At 39.8% G+C, this 18,924-nt stretch overlaps 3 protein-coding genes across 15 annotated transcripts in view; all 3 read left to right on the top strand.

The window, feature by feature from the left end:
• Positions 1-18,924, top strand: part of LOC148072349 (protocadherin gamma-A5-like) — a 235,222-nt gene that overhangs the window by 116,637 nt on the left and 99,661 nt on the right. The gene's annotated exons all lie outside the window — the stretch shown is intronic.
• LOC148072368 (protocadherin beta-15-like) overlaps positions 1-18,924 on the top strand; it is a 138,280-nt gene that overhangs the window by 98,538 nt on the left and 20,818 nt on the right. Inside the window, exon 1 of one of the 13 annotated variants that reach the window (XM_087799954.1) lies at positions 3,202-5,597. The exons of 10 other annotated variants lie outside the window; for them this stretch is intronic. In XM_087799954.1, coding sequence (XP_087656080.1) covers positions 3,204-5,597 — 2,394 coding nt within the window. In that variant the 5' untranslated portion in view covers positions 3,202-3,203. Of the gene's footprint in view, positions 1-3,201; positions 5,598-11,199; positions 13,620-16,150; positions 18,581-18,924 lie in introns of those variants that run through there. 2 more of the 13 variants (XM_087799964.1, XM_087799961.1) reach the window with 2 other exon arrangements.
• On the top strand, positions 7,018-9,738 carry LOC148072370 (protocadherin gamma-A12-like). The gene is made up of 2 exons (XM_087799686.1): positions 7,018-9,405; positions 9,724-9,738. Exons 1-2 carry the CDS (start codon positions 7,018-7,020, stop codon positions 9,736-9,738), a joined length of 2,403 nt encoding a protein of 800 aa, XP_087655812.1.

The raw sequence follows: 18,924 nt of genomic DNA, 5'->3' as shown, positions 1-18,924 counted from the left end.
GTTTAATCAACTATCTGCTAAGTCACAAGAAATATTCTCAATTGATCAGAACTCTGGAGAAATCATAGTGATAGGAGAAATAGATTATGAGGAGGGGTCAAAGTATGAGCTGTTTGTTGAAGCGAAAGATGGTTATGGATTAACATCTGAGGCTAAAGTTATTATAAAAATCACTGACGTTAACGACAACGCTCCTGTTATACATGTCAAGTCTCTAAAAATCCCAATACCTGAGAATGTGTCACCTGGTACAGAGGTGGGCATCATCAATGTTCAGGACAGAGACTCTGACAATAACAAACAAGTCAAATGTTTTCTTCAACAAAATCTTCCATTTAAATTATTTCCTTCTATTAAAAACTATTATTCTCTGGTGACTACTGGTCAACTGGACCGTGAACTGGTGTCTGACTACAACATTACAATCACTGCCACTGATGAGGGGTCTCCTCCTCTGTCCTCCTCTAAAACTGTTCACTTATCAGTAGCAGACATCAACGACAACCCACCTGTGTTTGAGGAACAGTCCTACAGCGCATATGTGAGTGAAAATAACAAACCTGGCTCCTCTTTATGTTCTGTTACTGCTCGAGACCCAGACTGGAGACAAAACGGTACCGTGGTTTATTCTCTGTTACCTGCTGAGGTGAACGGTGCCCAGGTGTCCTCCTATCTGTCTGTTAATGGAGACACGGGGGTGATCCACGCTGTCAGGTCCTTTGACTATGAACAGTGGAGGAGTTTTAAAGTCCAGGTGATGGCCAGAGACAATGGTTCTCCTCCACTCAGCAGCAACGTGAGCGTCAGTGTCTTCATATCAGACGTGAACGACAACTCTCCTCAGATACTGTACCCCACCCCGGAGGGCAACTCCTTCATGACCGAGCTGGTCCCCAAAGCTGCACACGGAGGCTCTCTGGTGTCCAAAGTCATCGCAGTGGACGCAGACTCTGGACAGAACGCCTGGCTGTCCTATCATATCGTCAAGTCCACTGATCCAGGACTTTTCACTATTGGTCTCCACAGCGGAGAGATCAGGACCCAGCGGGACATTTCTGAGTCTGACAGCATGAAACAGAACCTGATTGTGGCAGTGAAAGATAACGGACAGCCCTCTCTCTCTGCCACCTGTTCCATGTATCTACTGATTTCTGATAACTTGGCTGAGGTGCCAGAACTGAAGGACATTTCTTATGATGAGAAAAATTCCAAACTCACCTCTTATCTGATCATCGCTCTGGTGTGTGTGTCCACCTTCTTCCTCACCTTCATCATCATCATCCTGGGTGTGAGGTTCTGTCACAGGAGGAAGCCCAGAATGTTGTTTGATGGAGCAGTGGCCATCCCCAGTGCTTATCTCCCTCCGAACTACGCAGATGTTGACGGCACAGGAACTTTACGCAGCACTTACAACTATGACGCCTACTTGACCACAGGATCTCGAACCAGTGACTTTAAGTTTGTGTCCTCTTACAATGACAACACGCTGCCTGCTGACCAGACTCTGAGGAAGAGTCCTTCTGACTTTGCTGATGTTTTCGGAGACTGTGATGGTTCACCTGAGGTAGGAATATTTGAGTAACATTACTTATTAAACATATTTATTTGGTGTTATAAAAGTGTGTATACAATCACTGTGGCTGGAAAGATGATCATTCATGTTGGGAAGTATTTTAAAATCAATATTTGGCAACTTGTATTTGTATTCAGATTTACTGTTTTGTATCTTCCTAATTACTTGTTACTTTATACAATTGTTCTTTTATTTAGATTATTTTTCTATTGTGAGTCATGCTCACATGTTTCTTTCCCGACGAACTTAAGTTTATTTGCTCAAACTCTAATAACGTCTTCCAGTGGCTGAACTAAAAAACTGGAGTTGTTAACACGAAGAACAAGACTCCAATAACGACTTGTTTATTTTGGTGAAACAAGGTCACTTTAAATAACTACTTTGCCATAACTAGTGGAGAATATCAATAGTCCTTTTTACCTTAATTATTGAGAGCTAGAGCGACGAAATGACTTGAGAAATGAATTCAAATATTTGAATTTCAAGATATGAATTTCACACAATTCGATTATCACTACATAAGAGTATCTTGAAATAAAATAAATACATTCATATCACCTCCAGGGCTCCGTACTCATATGTTGTAATCCAGTGTATTTTTTTACTCATTACTAAACTGTGATTTTATTTTTCCTACACACAAACACATTTCCCCATGTGTTGTTTTAGTAACAAACACCAAGATTGATTCATACACAAGGAAGATATTTCAGTTTTTAGATGACTTCGTGATTATTAAAATTCATATGGATTTGTTTACCTGTAGTTAATGGTTTGTCATGGTATGAAATTTGATTTTCCTGATTTGTGTAGTTTTTATCTGTCTTGTAGCTAGAAAAGATTACCTATCCTCCGCTGTCCTTAGTGCTGAATGTGTGCATTAACTGTTATATACAGTAAATACTGATCAGAAGCATTAATATATGTTGTAAGCCTTCATTTATATTGGATTGTAATTTTCTTTTTATTTAAGTTGATACTATTTTCAGCTCTATATAAATATATAGTTGTCAAACACTTATCTCCATAATATTAAGCTAGGTCAATAGTAAAACATTGCTGTGGTTGTCTTTTCCTTTAGAATATTGAAGTTTGTTAAATGACTGATGTATTTTAGGTTGGTGTAGTAACATGTACAATGTAGTTTAGCTGTGTTTTGCACTTCTTATAGAACATTTAACTTCTCGTTTTGATCAGTCTTAGGTTATTTAAATAGTTTCATTTTTAATCAATAATATCGATGATAAATTGATTTGTATTGGTCTATTTCACTCTGCTTTCAAAGTGGGAATGTACATTCATTAAAATGAATAAATCAAAGAAATAATTATATAATTATTTATGATTATAACTGTGTTCTTAGTATTTTTCAAAAGTTAAAACAAAAAAATCCACATCTAATAATTGTTGAAAATTGTAATTACTATTTTTGTCCTCACGGTGTCACTAGAGACCTTTTGATGGGTTGAATTAGTGTTTAGCTGAGAACATTTACACCCAGTGATCGAGAACCTCGCAGATCTCTGCAGCGTTTAAGGCGAGACGACACACACAGAGAGGACTCCGTTGATGGAATAACACACCTTGATTTTTTTTCTTCATTTTTGAGACACATCTTCTCTGTGTGACGATGATTTTGACTGGATTTGATGCTTCAAGCTTCGGCTTTGTCATCGTCTTTGTTGTGGCCCAGTGCGCACACGGAGACCTGAGCTACTCCGTGCAGGAAGAGCTAAAACGTGGATCTGTGATCGGAAATATCGCCAAGGATTTGGGGGTTGATGTTTCCATGCTTTCTGCCCGTAAAGCTCGTGTTGATGTTGAGGGAAGTGACAAAAGATTCGTCGGTATTGACGCTCGGAACGGAGATCTAGTGGTCGCTGAGAGAATTGACAGAGAGGAGCATTGTGGAGAAAAACCTTCGTGCGTCCTTAAATTTGACCTGCTGCTGGAGAATCCTTTGGAGCTTCACCGATTGTCTCTTCAAGTACAAGATGTTAACGATAATTCTCCGGTTTTTCCTAAAACTATTGTGAAATTAGAAATACACGAGTTAACTGTTAAAGGAGCGAAATATCGCATCAATGCTGCACGAGATGCAGATATAGGTCACAATACTGTTCAGAATTATATTCTGCAGGAAAATAAATATTTTGTGTTTAATACTCAGACATCAAGTGCAGGTAGTAAAAATGGTGAACTAGTGTTGGATAAAGAACTAGACAGAGAGGAGCAGCAGGAAATGAAATTATTGCTGACTGCTGTAGATGGAGGTTCTCCTCAGAGATCCGGGACTGTGGTCATCCATGTTGTTGTTCTGGATGCAAACGATAACGCTCCTGTCTTCACTCAGGCTGAGTATCAGACCACACTGAGAGAAAATTCACCTCTGAAAACATCAGTTATCACTGTTAGTGCAATTGATGCTGATGAAGGAATCAATGGTCATGTGACTTATGAGTTTAATCAACTATCTGTTAAGTCACGAGAAATATTCTCAATTGATCCAAACTCTGGAGAAATCATAGTGATAGGAGAGATTGATTATGAGGAGGGGTCAAAGTATGAGGTTTTTGTTGAAGCTAAAGATGGTTATGGACTAACGTCCGATGCTAAAGTTATTATTAAAATCACTGATGTTAACGACAACGCTCCTGTTATACATGTCAAGTCTTTAAAAATCCCCATACCTGAGAATGTGTCACCTGGTACAGAGGTGGGCATCATCAATGTTCAGGACAGAGACTCTGACAATAACAAACAAGTCAAATGTTTTATTCAACAAAATGTTCCATTTAAATTAGTTCCTTCTATTAAAAACTATTATTCTCTGGTGACTACTGGTCAACTGGACCGTGAACTGGTGTCTGACTACAACATTACAATCACTGCCACTGATGAGGGGTCTCCTCCTCTGTCCTCCTCTAAAACTGTTCACTTATCAGTAGCAGACATCAACGACAACCCACCTGTGTTTGAGGAACAGTCCTACAGCGCATATGTGAGAGAAAACAACAAACCTGGCTCCTCTTTATGTTCCGTTACTGCTCGAGACCCAGACTGGAGACAAAACGGTACCGTGGTTTATTCTCTGTTACCTGCTGAGGTGAACGGTGCCCAGGTGTCCTCCTATCTGTCTGTTAACGGAGACACAGGGGTGATCCACGCTGTCAGGTCCTTTGACTATGAACAGTGGAGGAGTTTTAAAGTCCAGGTGATGGCCAGAGACAACGGTTCTCCTCCACTCAGCAGCAACGTGAGCGTCAGTGTCTTCATATCAGACGTGAACGACAACTCTCCTCAGATACTGTACCCCACCCCGGAGGGCAACTCCTTCATGACCGAGCTGGTCCCCAAAGCTGCCCACGGAGGTTCTCTGGTGTCCAAAGTCATCGCAGTGGACGCAGACTCTGGACAGAACGCCTGGCTGTCCTATCATATCGTCAAGTCCACTGATCCAGGACTTTTCACTATTGGTCTCCACAGCGGAGAGATCAGGACCCAGCGGGACATTTCTGAGTCTGACAGCATGAAACAGAACCTGATTGTGGCAGTGAAAGATAACGGACAGCCCTCTCTCTCTGCCACCTGTTCCATGTATCTACTGATTTCTGATAACTTGGCTGAGGTGCCAGAACTGAAGGACATTTCTTATGATGAGAAGAATTCCAAACTCACCTCTTATCTGATCATCGCTCTGGTGTGTGTGTCCACCTTCTTCCTCACCTTCATCATCATCATCCTGGGTGTGAGGTTCTGTCACAGGAGGAAGCCCAGAATGTTGTTTGATGGAGCAGTGGCCATCCCCAGTGCTTATCTGCCTCCTAACTACGCAGATGTTGACGGCACAGGAACTTTACGCAGCACTTACAACTATGACGCCTACTTGACCACAGGATCTCGAACCAGTGACTTTAAGTTTGTGTCCTCTTACAATGACAACACGCTGCCTGCTGACCAGACTCTGAGGAAGAGTCCTTCTGACTTTGCTGACGTGTTTGGAGACTGTGATGGTTCACCTGAGGTAGGATTATGCTTTCACTTTAAATAAGTACATTTCAAATGACTGATACTATTATTTTACTTTTTATGATCATTTATATTGTATGTTAATTCACAAAATGTTACCTTACCAGAAATATGCGCTCCACAATCTTGGCCTTAGAACTGTTGTGTCTCTGCTTTAAATTATTATATACTTTAGCTCTTATCATGTAGTTTTTTCACAGCTCTCTCTCAGGTTGACAAATAATTTCTGTTTTCGAGTAAAATCAGAAAGGATTTTTGGCTGGGGTTTGTCTTCCTCTCCACTCTGTCTTCTGTTCAGCGTTCAGCTGCTTTTCGTCGCTGTCCTTGGTGCTGAATATAACTGAATTTCTTATTTACCTTTGCGCTCGTTTTAATCTTACCCAGACACTGCTGATTGAATAAAACTTGATTTTATTTAAAGGATACTGAGAAAATGATTAGAGATATTTTATAAAAATATTGGTCATTCAGAAGTTGAAGCATTTATTTTAGAGACTTGATTAAATGTCATTTTATTTTATTATTATGAGTTTTTAATTTTTATTTATTTTATTTTATGGTATTTCACTTTTTTTTTATTTTACTTTACTTTAATTTACTTTATTTTCTTAATTTCACTTTACTTTACTTTACTTTAATTTGTGTTCCTTTACATAACATTGGTTAAGTTTAATTTGGTTCCCTGCTTAAAACATATTAATTTTTGTGTTTTAAACAATTTATATTGCATTATCATTGTTAGGTGATGTAATGTTTGTTCAGTTTTTGATTTTGTTAGCTCTGTTGATGATTTTTTTATACATTATATGTATTATATTTTTGATAAAACATATATATATATATATATATATATATATATATATATATATATATATATATGTGTGTGTGTGTGTGTGTGTCTGTGTGTCTGTGTGTGTGTATTTAAGCCAAGTGTGTCCATAATCTTGTCATGTATGTTTCCCCTCTACAATATTTAGACAAAGGGGTTGACATAATGTGCAAGTGATGTTATTGTTAGGTATCCCTTATCTCCGCCTTATGTGACACTGATCCATGGTAGCAAATACAATATTTAGCGTTTCAAAAGTATCTTCTCATAACATTCAGTTGTAGTTTGTGGTCTTTTACTGTTTGACAGTAACTGGTTTTTAATATCCTCCTCCTATATTATTTTGGTTACCAGGTGTAACTGTTGTCATACTGACTTGTCATGTCTCTAAATATACTCTAGATGTCAGCATGTACCAGCGAATGAGAATTCACGGTCCTCTTCTGCTTTTGCCTGTGTCTGTCGTCAGATATGCGCTGAGTAAGATGGCTGTTATTGTTGGCTGCTGAACATTGTCGCGGTCTTTGTGTGATTTTATCGACGAAAAGGGACATTACATGTGGATTTATCAGTCTGGTGATCAACTATGACGTCCTGTGGATTCAGAATGAGGATCGTTTTTGTTTTTATGGCTCTTTTCCTCCACCGTGTTCACGGAGACGTGAGCTTCTCGATCCCCGAGGAGATGAAAATAGGAGCTGTGGTCGGAAATATTGCCAAAGAACTAGGAATTAATTCTGGAGGATTGTCTGCTCGTAGGGCTCGCATGGAAACGGAAGACAACAACGTGAAATACTGCGGACTGAACGTCCACACTGGTGATTTGGTCGTGGAGCGAAGGATTGACCGAGAAGGTCTTTGTGCAAAAAAGGCGTCGTGCGTTCTAAAGCAAGATCTGGTTCTGGAAAGCCCGTTGGAGATCCACAGAGTAAATATCCGCGTGCAGGATATTAATGATAATTCGCCGCAGTTTAAAGAGAATTTGCTAAATTTTGAAATTCGCGAATCGACTTACAAAGGCGCAGTTTTTCCTCTGGATGAAGCGCACGATGCGGATATCAGTGAAAATGCTGTTCAGAGCTACACCCTCCAACGGAATAATCATTTCTCACTTAATGTGAAGACAAAAAACAGTGGTAGGAAATATGGTGAATTGATTTTAGACAAGGAGTTAGACAGAGAGGATAAACAAGAAATCAGCCTTTTATTAACAGCTTATGATGGCGGCTCTCCTCAGAGATCAGGTACAGTGATCATCCACGTCACTGTGCTGGATGCTAATGATAACGCCCCAGTGTTCAGTCAGCCAGTGTATAGAGCCAGAATCCCTGAAAACTCTCCTCTAGATACTGTCGTAATAACAGTTAGTGCAAGTGATGCAGATGATGGCGTCAACAGTGAAGTTGTTTACGGATTTGATCATGTTGCTGATGAAGAGCAACTCTTTTCTTTAAATCCAACAACAGGAGAAGTCAGTGTTGCTGGAAATATAGATTATGAAAAAGAATCATCTTATGAACTGCAGATCAGTGCAAAAGACGGTCTGGGATTAGCCTCATATGCAACTTTAATGGTTGAAATCTCAGATATAAATGACAATGCCCCAGTTATTAACCTAAAATCATTGTCTAACTCCATACCTGAGAATGTGTCACCTGGTACAGAGGTGGGCATCATCAATGTTCAGGACAGAGACTCTGACAATAACAAACAAGTAAAATGTTTTATTCAACAAAATGTTCCATTTAAATTAGTTCCTTCTATTAAAAACTATTATTCTCTGGTGACTACTGGTCAACTGGACCGTGAACTGGTGTCTGACTACAACATTACAATCACTGCCACTGATGAGGGGTCTCCTCCTCTGTCCTCCTCTAAAACTGTTCACTTATCAGTAGCAGACGTCAACGACAACCCACCTGTGTTTGAGGAACAGTCCTACAGCGCATATGTGAGTGAAAATAACAAACCTGGCTCCTCTTTATGTTCCGTTACTGCTCGAGACCCAGACTGGAGACAAAACGGTACCGTGGTTTATTCTCTGTTACCTGCTGAGGTGAACGGTGCCCAGGTGTCCTCCTATCTGTCTGTTAACGGAGACACAGGGGTGATCCATGCTGTCAGGTCCTTTGACTATGAACAGTGGAGGAGTTTTGAAGTCCAGGTGATGGCCAGAGACAACGGTTCTCCTCCACTCAGCAGCAACGTGAGCGTCAGTGTCTTCATATCAGACGTGAACGACAACTCTCCTCAGATACTGTACCCCACCCCGGAGGGCAACTCCTTCATGACCGAGCTGGTCCCCAAAGCTGCTCACGGAGGCTCTCTGGTGTCCAAAGTCATCGCAGTGGACGCAGACTCTGGACAGAACGCCTGGCTGTCCTATCATATCGTCAAGTCCACTGATCCGGGACTTTTCACTATTGGTCTCCACAGCGGAGAGATCAGGACCCAGCGGGACATTTCTGAGTCTGACAGCATGAAACAGAACCTGATTGTGGCAGTGAAAGATAACGGACAGCCCTCTCTCTCTGCCACCTGTTCCATGTATCTACTGATTTCTGATAACTTGGCTGAGGTGCCAGAACTGAAGGACATTTCTTATGATGAGAAGAATTCCAAACTCACCTCTTATCTGATCATCGCTCTGGTGTGTGTGTCCACCTTCTTCCTCACCTTCATCATCATCATCCTGGGTGTGAGGTTCTGTCACAGGAGGAAGCCCAGAATGTTGTTTGATGGAGCAGTGGCCATCCCCAGTGCTTATCTCCCTCCTAACTACGCAGATGTTGACGGCACAGGAACTTTACGCAGCACTTACAACTATGACGCCTACTTGACCACAGGATCTCGAACCAGTGACTTTAAGTTTGTGTCCTCTTACAATGACAACACGCTGCCTGCTGACCAGACTCTGAGGAAGAGTCCTTCTGACTTTGCTGATGTGTTTGGAGACTGTGATGGTTCACCTGAGGTAGGAATAAGCACATATTTGTTAAAATAAACTAGTTAATTCAATAGTTATTTGAAATTCATTTAATCCACCTTTGATCTATTTGATTCCCTGACTTATTCATAATATTGAATTAATGTTGTTGGATCAAACCTGTTGTATGTTCATTCATACCAGTTTCCTCTGAACTATTCTGTCACTGTCAAGCTCAATTACGTGAGTTTCAAGTGTGGTTCATTTATTTGTGTCCATGTTAGAATAAGGTACATTTCTGGTTGGTAGTTTGACTACTCGGGAGTTGAGTGTTGCGGTCTCAAAATGTGTGAATTACCTCGACAGAGCCATGTTCAGTGAGTCACGTTCAAAAGTTAAACTACAGTTGTGATGTTTGATGTGATGGACAAAAAAATTAATTTTGGTGCTGTTTTGCACGGTGTGGTACTGTAATTGAATAATTGTGAAATTATCCTTGAACAGCTGAAAGCATTCCCACTTTACTATTAATTATTTAGCTATGGATTCTTCTTCAAAACCTCAAACAACTACTTAGTGCTAAAAGGAGAAAAATATATTTCTTCTCCCTTCATAAGATGGTGATTCATTGATCCTGCATGCTTAATTTGAATCAAAGGTTTTCTTTCATTTACACTGGACATATTCTGATTAAACTATGTTAATATTTGCTATATCCTTAACCAAATATATTATATATATAGATAAATATGTTAATAATTTTATAGTTTGAATAAAAAAAGAAAGAACATTGTTTTAAAATTAAACACTTTTTTCATTAATGTTTGCTTGTAAGATCCTACTAAATAATTACAATTAGAAAACGAACTGCTAGTGTTACTACAAATTCGATTATGTTAAATCACAAAATAATGCCACATTATACATGACAAATAAACGTACGTACATGAAACTTAAATATCCTGCAGTGCACTGCACCTAATTAACTAAACAAACAACATGTACGAAGCACCTCTTTATAATTCAATTTAGTGACATATATTTATAAAACAAATACTTAAGTTGAGCTTAGTTGTTAACACTTTTTTACTGCGATGCGCAGGTTGTCAACAAATCAAGTTGTTTGTAAAAGTTGAATCCCTTATCTTCCAAAAAGGTGTTGCAAACAAAATATATATCGAATCATGTTTTTGGTGCATCATTTGTATTGATCAACAGCCTATTATTCATTAAAAAAAAGTTAATTAATATGAATAAATGTCAATTACTTGTTCATATTTCTATATGTTTTCCTCCAAATTAATTTCTCTGAGCTATGAGCAAATCAAATTAATGGATTTTTACCATTTACAGTGGAATAATTCTCAAGTAGTTTTATTTGATATATTCAAATGTTGAATTTAAAAATGCAACAGAAAGAGTCGTTTTAAGTATTAATCACATGTAATATGCTTTTATAGTGCTAGGAAAATTACATTAAATAGTTTCTTCACTGAATTTTATAGACAATTTTATTTATTTGATATTACTTATGTACAACTAGCTATGTTCATATGTTATAAATATTGTTATTATTGTAGTTGTTGCTATTGTTTTAGTTTTTAAAGTTATTACAATTGTCATATTTATTCTTAGTATTGTAGTCTTTGTAAACGTTTGTTTTATTCGTTATATTGTTCTCGAAGTATAAAAAGGTGTGATAACTAAATCAGACTCAAGATGTCGCTCTCGACCTATAAGTGAGTTGCAGACGCATATCCTTTGTTGGAGACGTTCGTGCTGCACCGTCAAGCTTTTGTCACATTTGAGGCGACGAGTGCGACACAGTCGCTGTGTTTTGAGGGATTCTTATTCCTGATCGTATTTTCACTCATATTGGGATTATGTTTTATGGATCCGCAACGTTTTGGCCGGGCGGCTTTCACGTCCTGCTCCTTCTGCTCCATTCTTCGTGCGCAGACATGAGCTACTCCCTCGCTGAGGAGATGAAACGAGGCTCGGTTTTTGGTAACTTGGCCAAAGATCTCGGGCTGGATCCCAGGATGCTTCACACCAGGAAAGCCCGTATTGATAGCGATGGCACCGGGAAACAATATTGTGATGTCAATTTGAAGAATGGAGAGCTGATCGCGTCCGAGAGGATTGACCGGGAGGCGCTGTGTGGCCACAAAGCGTCGTGCATCCTGAAGCAGGAGCTGGTGCTGGAAAACCCTCTGGAGCTTCATTGGATTAATTTACACATTCAGGATCTTAACGATAATTCCCCTAAATTTAATGAAGAAATAATGAATCTAGAAATCCGTGAGTCTGCAGTCAGAGGAGCTCGTTTTGTGATCGAGGAGGCTCATGACGCAGATGTAGGACAGAATTCAGTCCAGCAGTATAGTCTGGGAAAGAATGATCATTTTAATTTATTGGTTGAGGGAAACACTTTAGAGCTTGTTCTAGAAAAAGAGCTGGATCGTGAGAAACAAAAGGAACTGGATTTGTTGTTGACAGCTAATGATGGCGGCTCTCCTCAGAGATCAGGTACAGTGATCATCCACGTCACTGTGCTGGATGCTAATGATAACGCCCCAGTGTTCAGTCAGGACCTTTATGAAGCCAGTCTGCCTGAAAATTCTCCTCTAGATACTGTTGTGATCAAAGTTAAAGCCACTGATGCAGATGAAGGAGTGAATGGAGAGTTGAGTTATGATTTTAGTCATGTGACTGAAGACCTGAAGAGAGTTTTCAGTATTGATCCCAAATCCGGTGAGATAAGTGTAACTGGAAATATTGATTTTGAAATGATGTCGTCATATGAATTACGTGTTAAGGCAAAAGATGGATTAGGTCTGTCGTCATATACCAATGTCATCATATCTGTCACTGATGTGAACGACAACGCCCCTGTGGTCAGTTTAAAGTCTCTGACCAACCCGGTCCCAGAGAACCTCCTACCTGGTACAGAGGTGGGCATCATCAATGTTCAGGACAGAGACTCTGACAATAACAAACAAGTCAAATGTTTTATTCAACAAAATGTTCCATTTAAATTAGTTCCTTCTATTAAAAACTATTATTCTCTGGTGACTACTGGTCAACTGGACCGTGAACTGGTGTCTGACTACAACATTACAATCACTGCCACTGATGAGGGGTCTCCTCCTCTGTCCTCCTCTAAAACTGTTCACTTATCAGTAGCAGACATCAACGACAACCCACCTGTGTTTGAGGAACAGTCCTACAGCGCATATGTGAGTGAAAATAACAAACCTGGCTCCTCTTTATGTTCCGTTACTGCTCGAGACCCAGACTGGAGACAAAACGGTACCGTGGTTTATTCTCTGTTACCTGCTGAGGTGAACGGTGCCCAGGTGTCCTCCTATCTGTCTGTTAACGGAGACACGGGGGTGATCCACGCTGTCAGGTCCTTTGACTATGAACAGTGGAGGAGTTTTAAAGTCCAGGTGATGGCCAGAGACAACGGTTCTCCTCCACTCAGCAGCAACGTGAGCGTCAGTGTCTTCATATCAGACGTGAACGACAACTCTCCTCAGATACTGTACCCCACCCCGGGGGGCAACTCCTTCATGACCGAGCTGGTCCCCAAAGCTGCACACGGAGGCTCTCTGGTGTCCAAAGTCATCGCAGTGGACGCAGACTCTGGACAGAACGCCTGGCTGTCCTATCAAATCGTCAAGTCCACTGATCCGGGACTTTTCACTATTGGTCTCCACAGCGGAGAGATCAGGACCCAGCGGGACATTTCTGAGTCTGACAGCATGAAACAGAACCTGATTGTGGCAGTGAAAGATAACGGACAGCCCTCTCTCTCTGCCACCTGTTCCATGTATCTACTGATTTCTGATAACTTGGCTGAGGTGCCAGAACTGAAGGACATTTCTTATGATGAGAAGAATTCCAAACTCACCTCTTATCTGATCATCGCTCTGGTGTGTGTGTCCACCTTCTTCCTCACCTTCATCATCATCATCCTGGGTGTGAGGTTCTGTCACAGGAGGAAGCCCAGAATGTTGTTTGATGGAGCAGTGGCCATCCCCAGTGCTTATCTCCCTCCTAACTACGCAGATGTTGACGGCACAGGAACTTTACGCAGCACTTACAACTATGACGCCTACTTGACCACAGGATCTCGAACCAGTGACTTTAAGTTTGTGTCCTCTTACAATGACAACACGCTGCCTGCTGACCAGACTCTGAGGAAGAGTCCTTCTGACTTTGCTGATGTGTTTGGAGACTGTGATGGTTCACCTGAGGTAGGAATAAGTGCACATTTATGAAAATAAGTTAATCAGTACTATCACAATGTTTTCAAGTATAAAGATTTATATTCATTCATACTTGAAAGATCTTTTTACATTTTGTTGTGTAGGTACTGACCCTCACAAGATAGCATATCATACTTGATTATTATCTCATTATATCTACGAGAAATATTTAGTTTTTCAGGACAGTTTCTCTATTTTGGGTATAAACTGATTTCGTGTAACTCGAGTCATATTGATATTTGATATTGTTTTGATCTTAATCTTTAGTGATGATAATTTGATGGTGTTTCAGACATTGATGTGAGAGTTTAACTTGATGCATTAAGTTTTACTAGGTAATAACCCCCCACAAATGTTGAAATAATTGTATAATCTGCAGAAAAGCATTTATTTTGTAAAGAGGCTAATTTGTATTGGGTTCTTTCACAATAGTAAAAAAAAAATATGAGGAGCCTACATTTGGTTAATTGTCACTGATATACAATTTTGGTTTGTATAATAAGCTATTTTTTGTTTTTGCATGGCAGCTATATACGCTATTGACATAATTTAAGGACGGGCAGTTTATGTAAACATATTTATTGAGGATGTTTGCAGGTCTTTATCTAATTTATGTAGAGTGCTTATTACCATAGATCGTCATCAGGTGGTGTGGTGGACATGTTCTGTTCAGTTGTCTGTTGTCTGTGGAGCCACACAGTTTTTTGATCTCTTTAAATCACTTATTCTTTATTCTGAAGTTCCGAATTTTCATACAAATGTCAAATAACCGAGGATTGTTTTTGGAGTTTAATTTCAAAGAGGATAAATGAAGACAAGGGTGGAGAGCGTCAAGCTTATGGCTTCAACTATATAGAACCTACACACACAGACCAGCAGATACAACAACTTATGTTTATTGTTGCTGTATATTTAATCTTTGAATGATTGTGAGTGATGCAGGTAACTGTGCATATTGTTCTTTTTTGTCTTGGCCCTGGTTCTTCTTAAAAATAACCGTGTGCATGAACAGATGGAACTCCGACTGCAATTTAAAATCACACAATGTGTTATGTGGATGAGAGTAACATTGAACTTTATTGGTCATCTAGTGGGGTACTTTAGTTATTATTGAGGAGGAATTAATGAAAATATAAGCTATACAAATTAACAAAACTGTAGGTTGAAAAATATTTTCTACTCAATGTAAAATATGTTATAATCTAGAATTTTGTTACTGTATCAACAACGTTTCTTGTCCCCGGAAGTGATTGAACTATAAATTAGTCCTATCCAGGTCACACACTCTGGAAAACCTGCTTCTCTCTCCCAAAATCTATATGCTCAGTCTCTCTTAAACTATTATAATGGAATATATACTGCATTTATATTGAAGTGAATGTATGAATGTAATTATTAGTTTACAGTATATCAACAATGCAATTTGGGTTTTTGTATTTTGATACTCAGGCTGTTTTACAAAAAGCCTTCATCACTTGTTTTGTTGAGCTGAAAGTAAATTCAAACTTGGATGGTGTCAACAGTTTTTTTACTTGTGCTCGTGAGATAGTGCAATTATTTTCAATTCTATAATTACCTATTTTTTATTGTTTTTACAGATCAATCAGTTGATTTCTTGAAAATATAAATTTTACTCAAATTGTTTAAAACTATGTTGTGATTAAATAGTATGCTCAACACACATTGTAACACCAAACAAACCTAAACGTTGTATTTTATTAGGATAGGACTGTCTACGTCCACTCTTTTTTATCTTTAAATACTTTGCTTGAAATGTGAAGTAGAGCTATTAACAATAATGGATTATTATATATTTTAATGGTTTAAACCAGCAACAATCAAAATCCGTGCAGTTAATATATCTTTTGAGTAAATATGCTTACCTTAGATTTTTGTATTTTTATTTATGGATTTATATCAGCGATTGAGTGTAGGAATCTGATTACAAGTCAACTAAATACTCATAGATACACATGAGATTTTGCAATATGAAGTAATTTTTTTGTATTACACGTAACATGAATAAATAAATAAAAATAGTATAAAAGTCCATTTGACTACATATTTTCTTTCTCTACTAAAATAACATTCATCAGTAGCCAACAACTTTTATATAGAGGATCAGGATTATTATATAAGACTCATCGTTGTCAAAGGCAACCTGGTTGATGTCCACTTTAACAGAAGTACAGAAGAGATCAGAACAATTTGCTTCTTGAGTTTGTCAACTTGGGTAGAAAAGTTTGTAAAGGGAAGTTATTCCAGACTTTTTTATTGATTTATTCATTAATTCTGTAACTGTTTTGTTTATTTTAAGCACACCTAATAATTGTTTTTTATTTATTTTATTTTTGTGTTTAGTATTTTTAATTTCTCTTGCACTCGTTCCAGTAGATGAAATGTGGATGTCATTACTCATAATGAACTCACGGTGGCGCAATGCACTAGCAGATACGCATTTCCGTCCATTCGTCGTTCCTTTGTGAAGGACGAACATTTGGGTGTTTCTTGTTCAGATAGAGAAGAACAATCTGCTGCGTTGTAACGTGTTTCTGACCATTCGTTAGATGATGGATTGTATGTTCGGACCGCGCTGCTTCCATCTCTTCCTTTTCCTGCTCTCCTTTTTCAACGTCGCGTTTGGGGACTTGAGCTTTACGCTGCCCGAGGAGATGAAGCGAGGATCCGTGATAGGAAACCTCGCCAAGGAGCTCGGGCTGGAACCAAAGGTGCTGTCGAGCAGGAGAGCCCGCGTCGACACAGACGGGTCGGATACGCGGTACTGTGACGTGGACGTGAGGAATGGAGAGCTGCTGGTTGCTGGTCGGATCGACAGAGAGACGCTGTGTGAGGATAAAAGCGCGTGTGTCCTAAAACAAGAGCTGGTGCTGGAGAGTCCACTTGAGCTTCACCGAATCAATTTGCATATTCAAGACATCAACGATCACTCTCCGCAATTTCAAGAGGAGCTGATAAAACTAGAGATCCAGGAGTCTGCAGTCAGAGGAGCTCGTTTTGTGATCGAGGAGGCTCATGACGCAGATGTAGGACAGAATTCAGTCCAGCAGTATAGTCTGAGGAAAAATGACAATTTTAATTTAATTGTGGATGGAAACGCTTTAGAGCTTGTTCTAGAAAAAGAGCTGGATCGTGAAAAACAAAACCAGATTGATTTAATTCTAACAGCTTATGATGGCGGCTCTCCTCAGAGATCAGGTACAGTGATCATCCACGTCACTGTGCTGGATGCTAATGATAACGCCCCAGTGTTCAATCAGGACCTTTATGAAGCCAGTCTGCCTGAAAACTCTCCTCTAGATACTGTTGTGACTAAAGTTAGTGCCACTGATGCAGATGAAGGAGTGAACGGAGACGTGAGTTATGATTTTGGACATGTTTCCGAAAATATAAGGAAATTATTCGGTATTAATTCAAAATCAGGGGAAATTAAAGTAACAGGTGTTATTGACTATGAAACGACAAAATCATATGACATACGTGTAAAAGCAAAAGATGGATTAGGTGTCTCCACTTATGCAAAGGTCACTATTAGTGTCACTGATGTTAATGACAATTCACCAGTTATTAACATTAAGTCTCTGTCTAACTCCATACCTGAGAATGTGTCACCTGGTACAGAGGTGGGCATCATCAATGTTCAGGACAGAGACTCTGACAATAACAAACAAGTCAAATGTTTTATTCAACAAAATGTTCCATTTAAATTAGTTCCTTCTATTAAAAACTATTATTCTCTGGTGACTACTGGTCAACTGGACCGTGAACTGGTGTCTGACTACAACATTACAATCACTGCCACTGATGAGGGGTCTCCTCCTCTGTCCTCCTCTAAAACTGTTCACTTATCAGTAGCAGACATCAACGACAACCCACCTGTGTTTGAGGAACAGTCCTACAGCGCATATGTGAGTGAAAATAACAAACCTGGCTCCTCTTTATGTTCTGTTGCTGCTCGAGACCCAGACTGGAGACAAAACGGTACCGTGGTTTATTCTCTGTTACCTGCTGAGGTGAACGGTGCCCAGGTGTCCTCCTATCTGTCTGTTAACGGAGACACGGGGGTGATCCACGCTGTCAGGTCCTTTGACTATGAACAGTGGAGGAGTTTTAAAGTCCAGGTGATGGCCAGAGACAACGGTTCTCCTCCACTCAGCAGCAACGTGAGCGTCAGTGTCTTCATATCAGACGTGAACGACAACTCTCCTCAGATACTGTACCCCACCCCGGAGGGCAACTCCTTCATGACCGAGCTGGTCCCCAAAGCTGCCCACGGAGGTTCTCTGGTGTCCAAAGTCATCGCAGTGGACGCAGACTCTGGACAGAACGCCTGGCTGTCCTATCATATCGTCAAGTCCACTGATCCGGGACTTTTCACTATTGGTCTCCACAGCGGAGAGATCAGGACCCAGCGGGACATTTCTGAGTCTGACAGCATGAAACAGAACCTGATTGTGGCAGTGAAAGATAACGGACAGCCCTCTCTCTCTGCCACCTGTTCCATGTATCTACTGATTTCTGATAACTTGGCTGAGGTGCCAGAACTGAAGGACATTTCTTATGATGAGAAGAATTCCAAACTCACCTCTTATCTGATCATCGCTCTGGTGTGTGTGTCCACCTTCTTCCTCACCTTCATCATCATCATCCTGGGTGTGAGGTTCTGTCGCAGGAGGAAGCCCAGAATGTTGTTTGATGGAGCAGTGGCCATCCCCAGTGCTTATCTCCCTCCTAACTACGCAGATGTTGACGGCACAGGAACTTTACGCAGCACTTACAACTATGACGCATACTTGACCACAGGATCTCGAACCAGTGACTTTAAGTTTGTGTCCTCTTACAATGACAACACGCTTTCTGCTGACCAGACTCTGAGGAAGAGTCCTTCTGACTTTGCTGACGTGTTCGGAGACTGTGATGGTTCACCTGAGGTAGGAATAAGTGCACATTTATGAAGATAAATATATATATATATATATATATATATATATATATATAAAATGTTTTATTTTTATTTTGTAATTAACGATACTAATAATAATAATATATGAGTGTGTCAGGAATAGCTCATCAAAATATATGTTCATTCATATTGTAGTAGCACTTACAGTGCTTCTATTTACCATCACAAATACTTGTGCTCTCAAAACAATGACCCATATCCACACATCTCCATCTACCCAACATGCATCTGCTCCCTCTTCAGACACACCGTGCTGAGACACACAGCAGAAGCAAAGCTGACTCCCCCTCCCCCTCACGCACACACAGACAC

Source organism: Callionymus lyra, chromosome 9 (genome assembly GCF_982586985.1).
Source record: "Callionymus lyra chromosome 9, fCalLyr1.hap1.1, whole genome shotgun sequence".
Taxonomy (NCBI): Eukaryota; Metazoa; Chordata; class Actinopteri; order Syngnathiformes; family Callionymidae; genus Callionymus; species Callionymus lyra.
The sequence above is the reverse complement of the archived record's forward strand: the minus strand, read 5'-3'. Positions and strand labels throughout refer to the sequence as shown.

Bases quoted from the DNA above. Each gene is read 5' to 3' on its own strand.
- LOC148072370 (XM_087799686.1), top strand. From the start codon at position 7,018: ATGACGTCCTGTGGATTCAGAATGAGGATCGTTTTTGTTTTTATGGCT.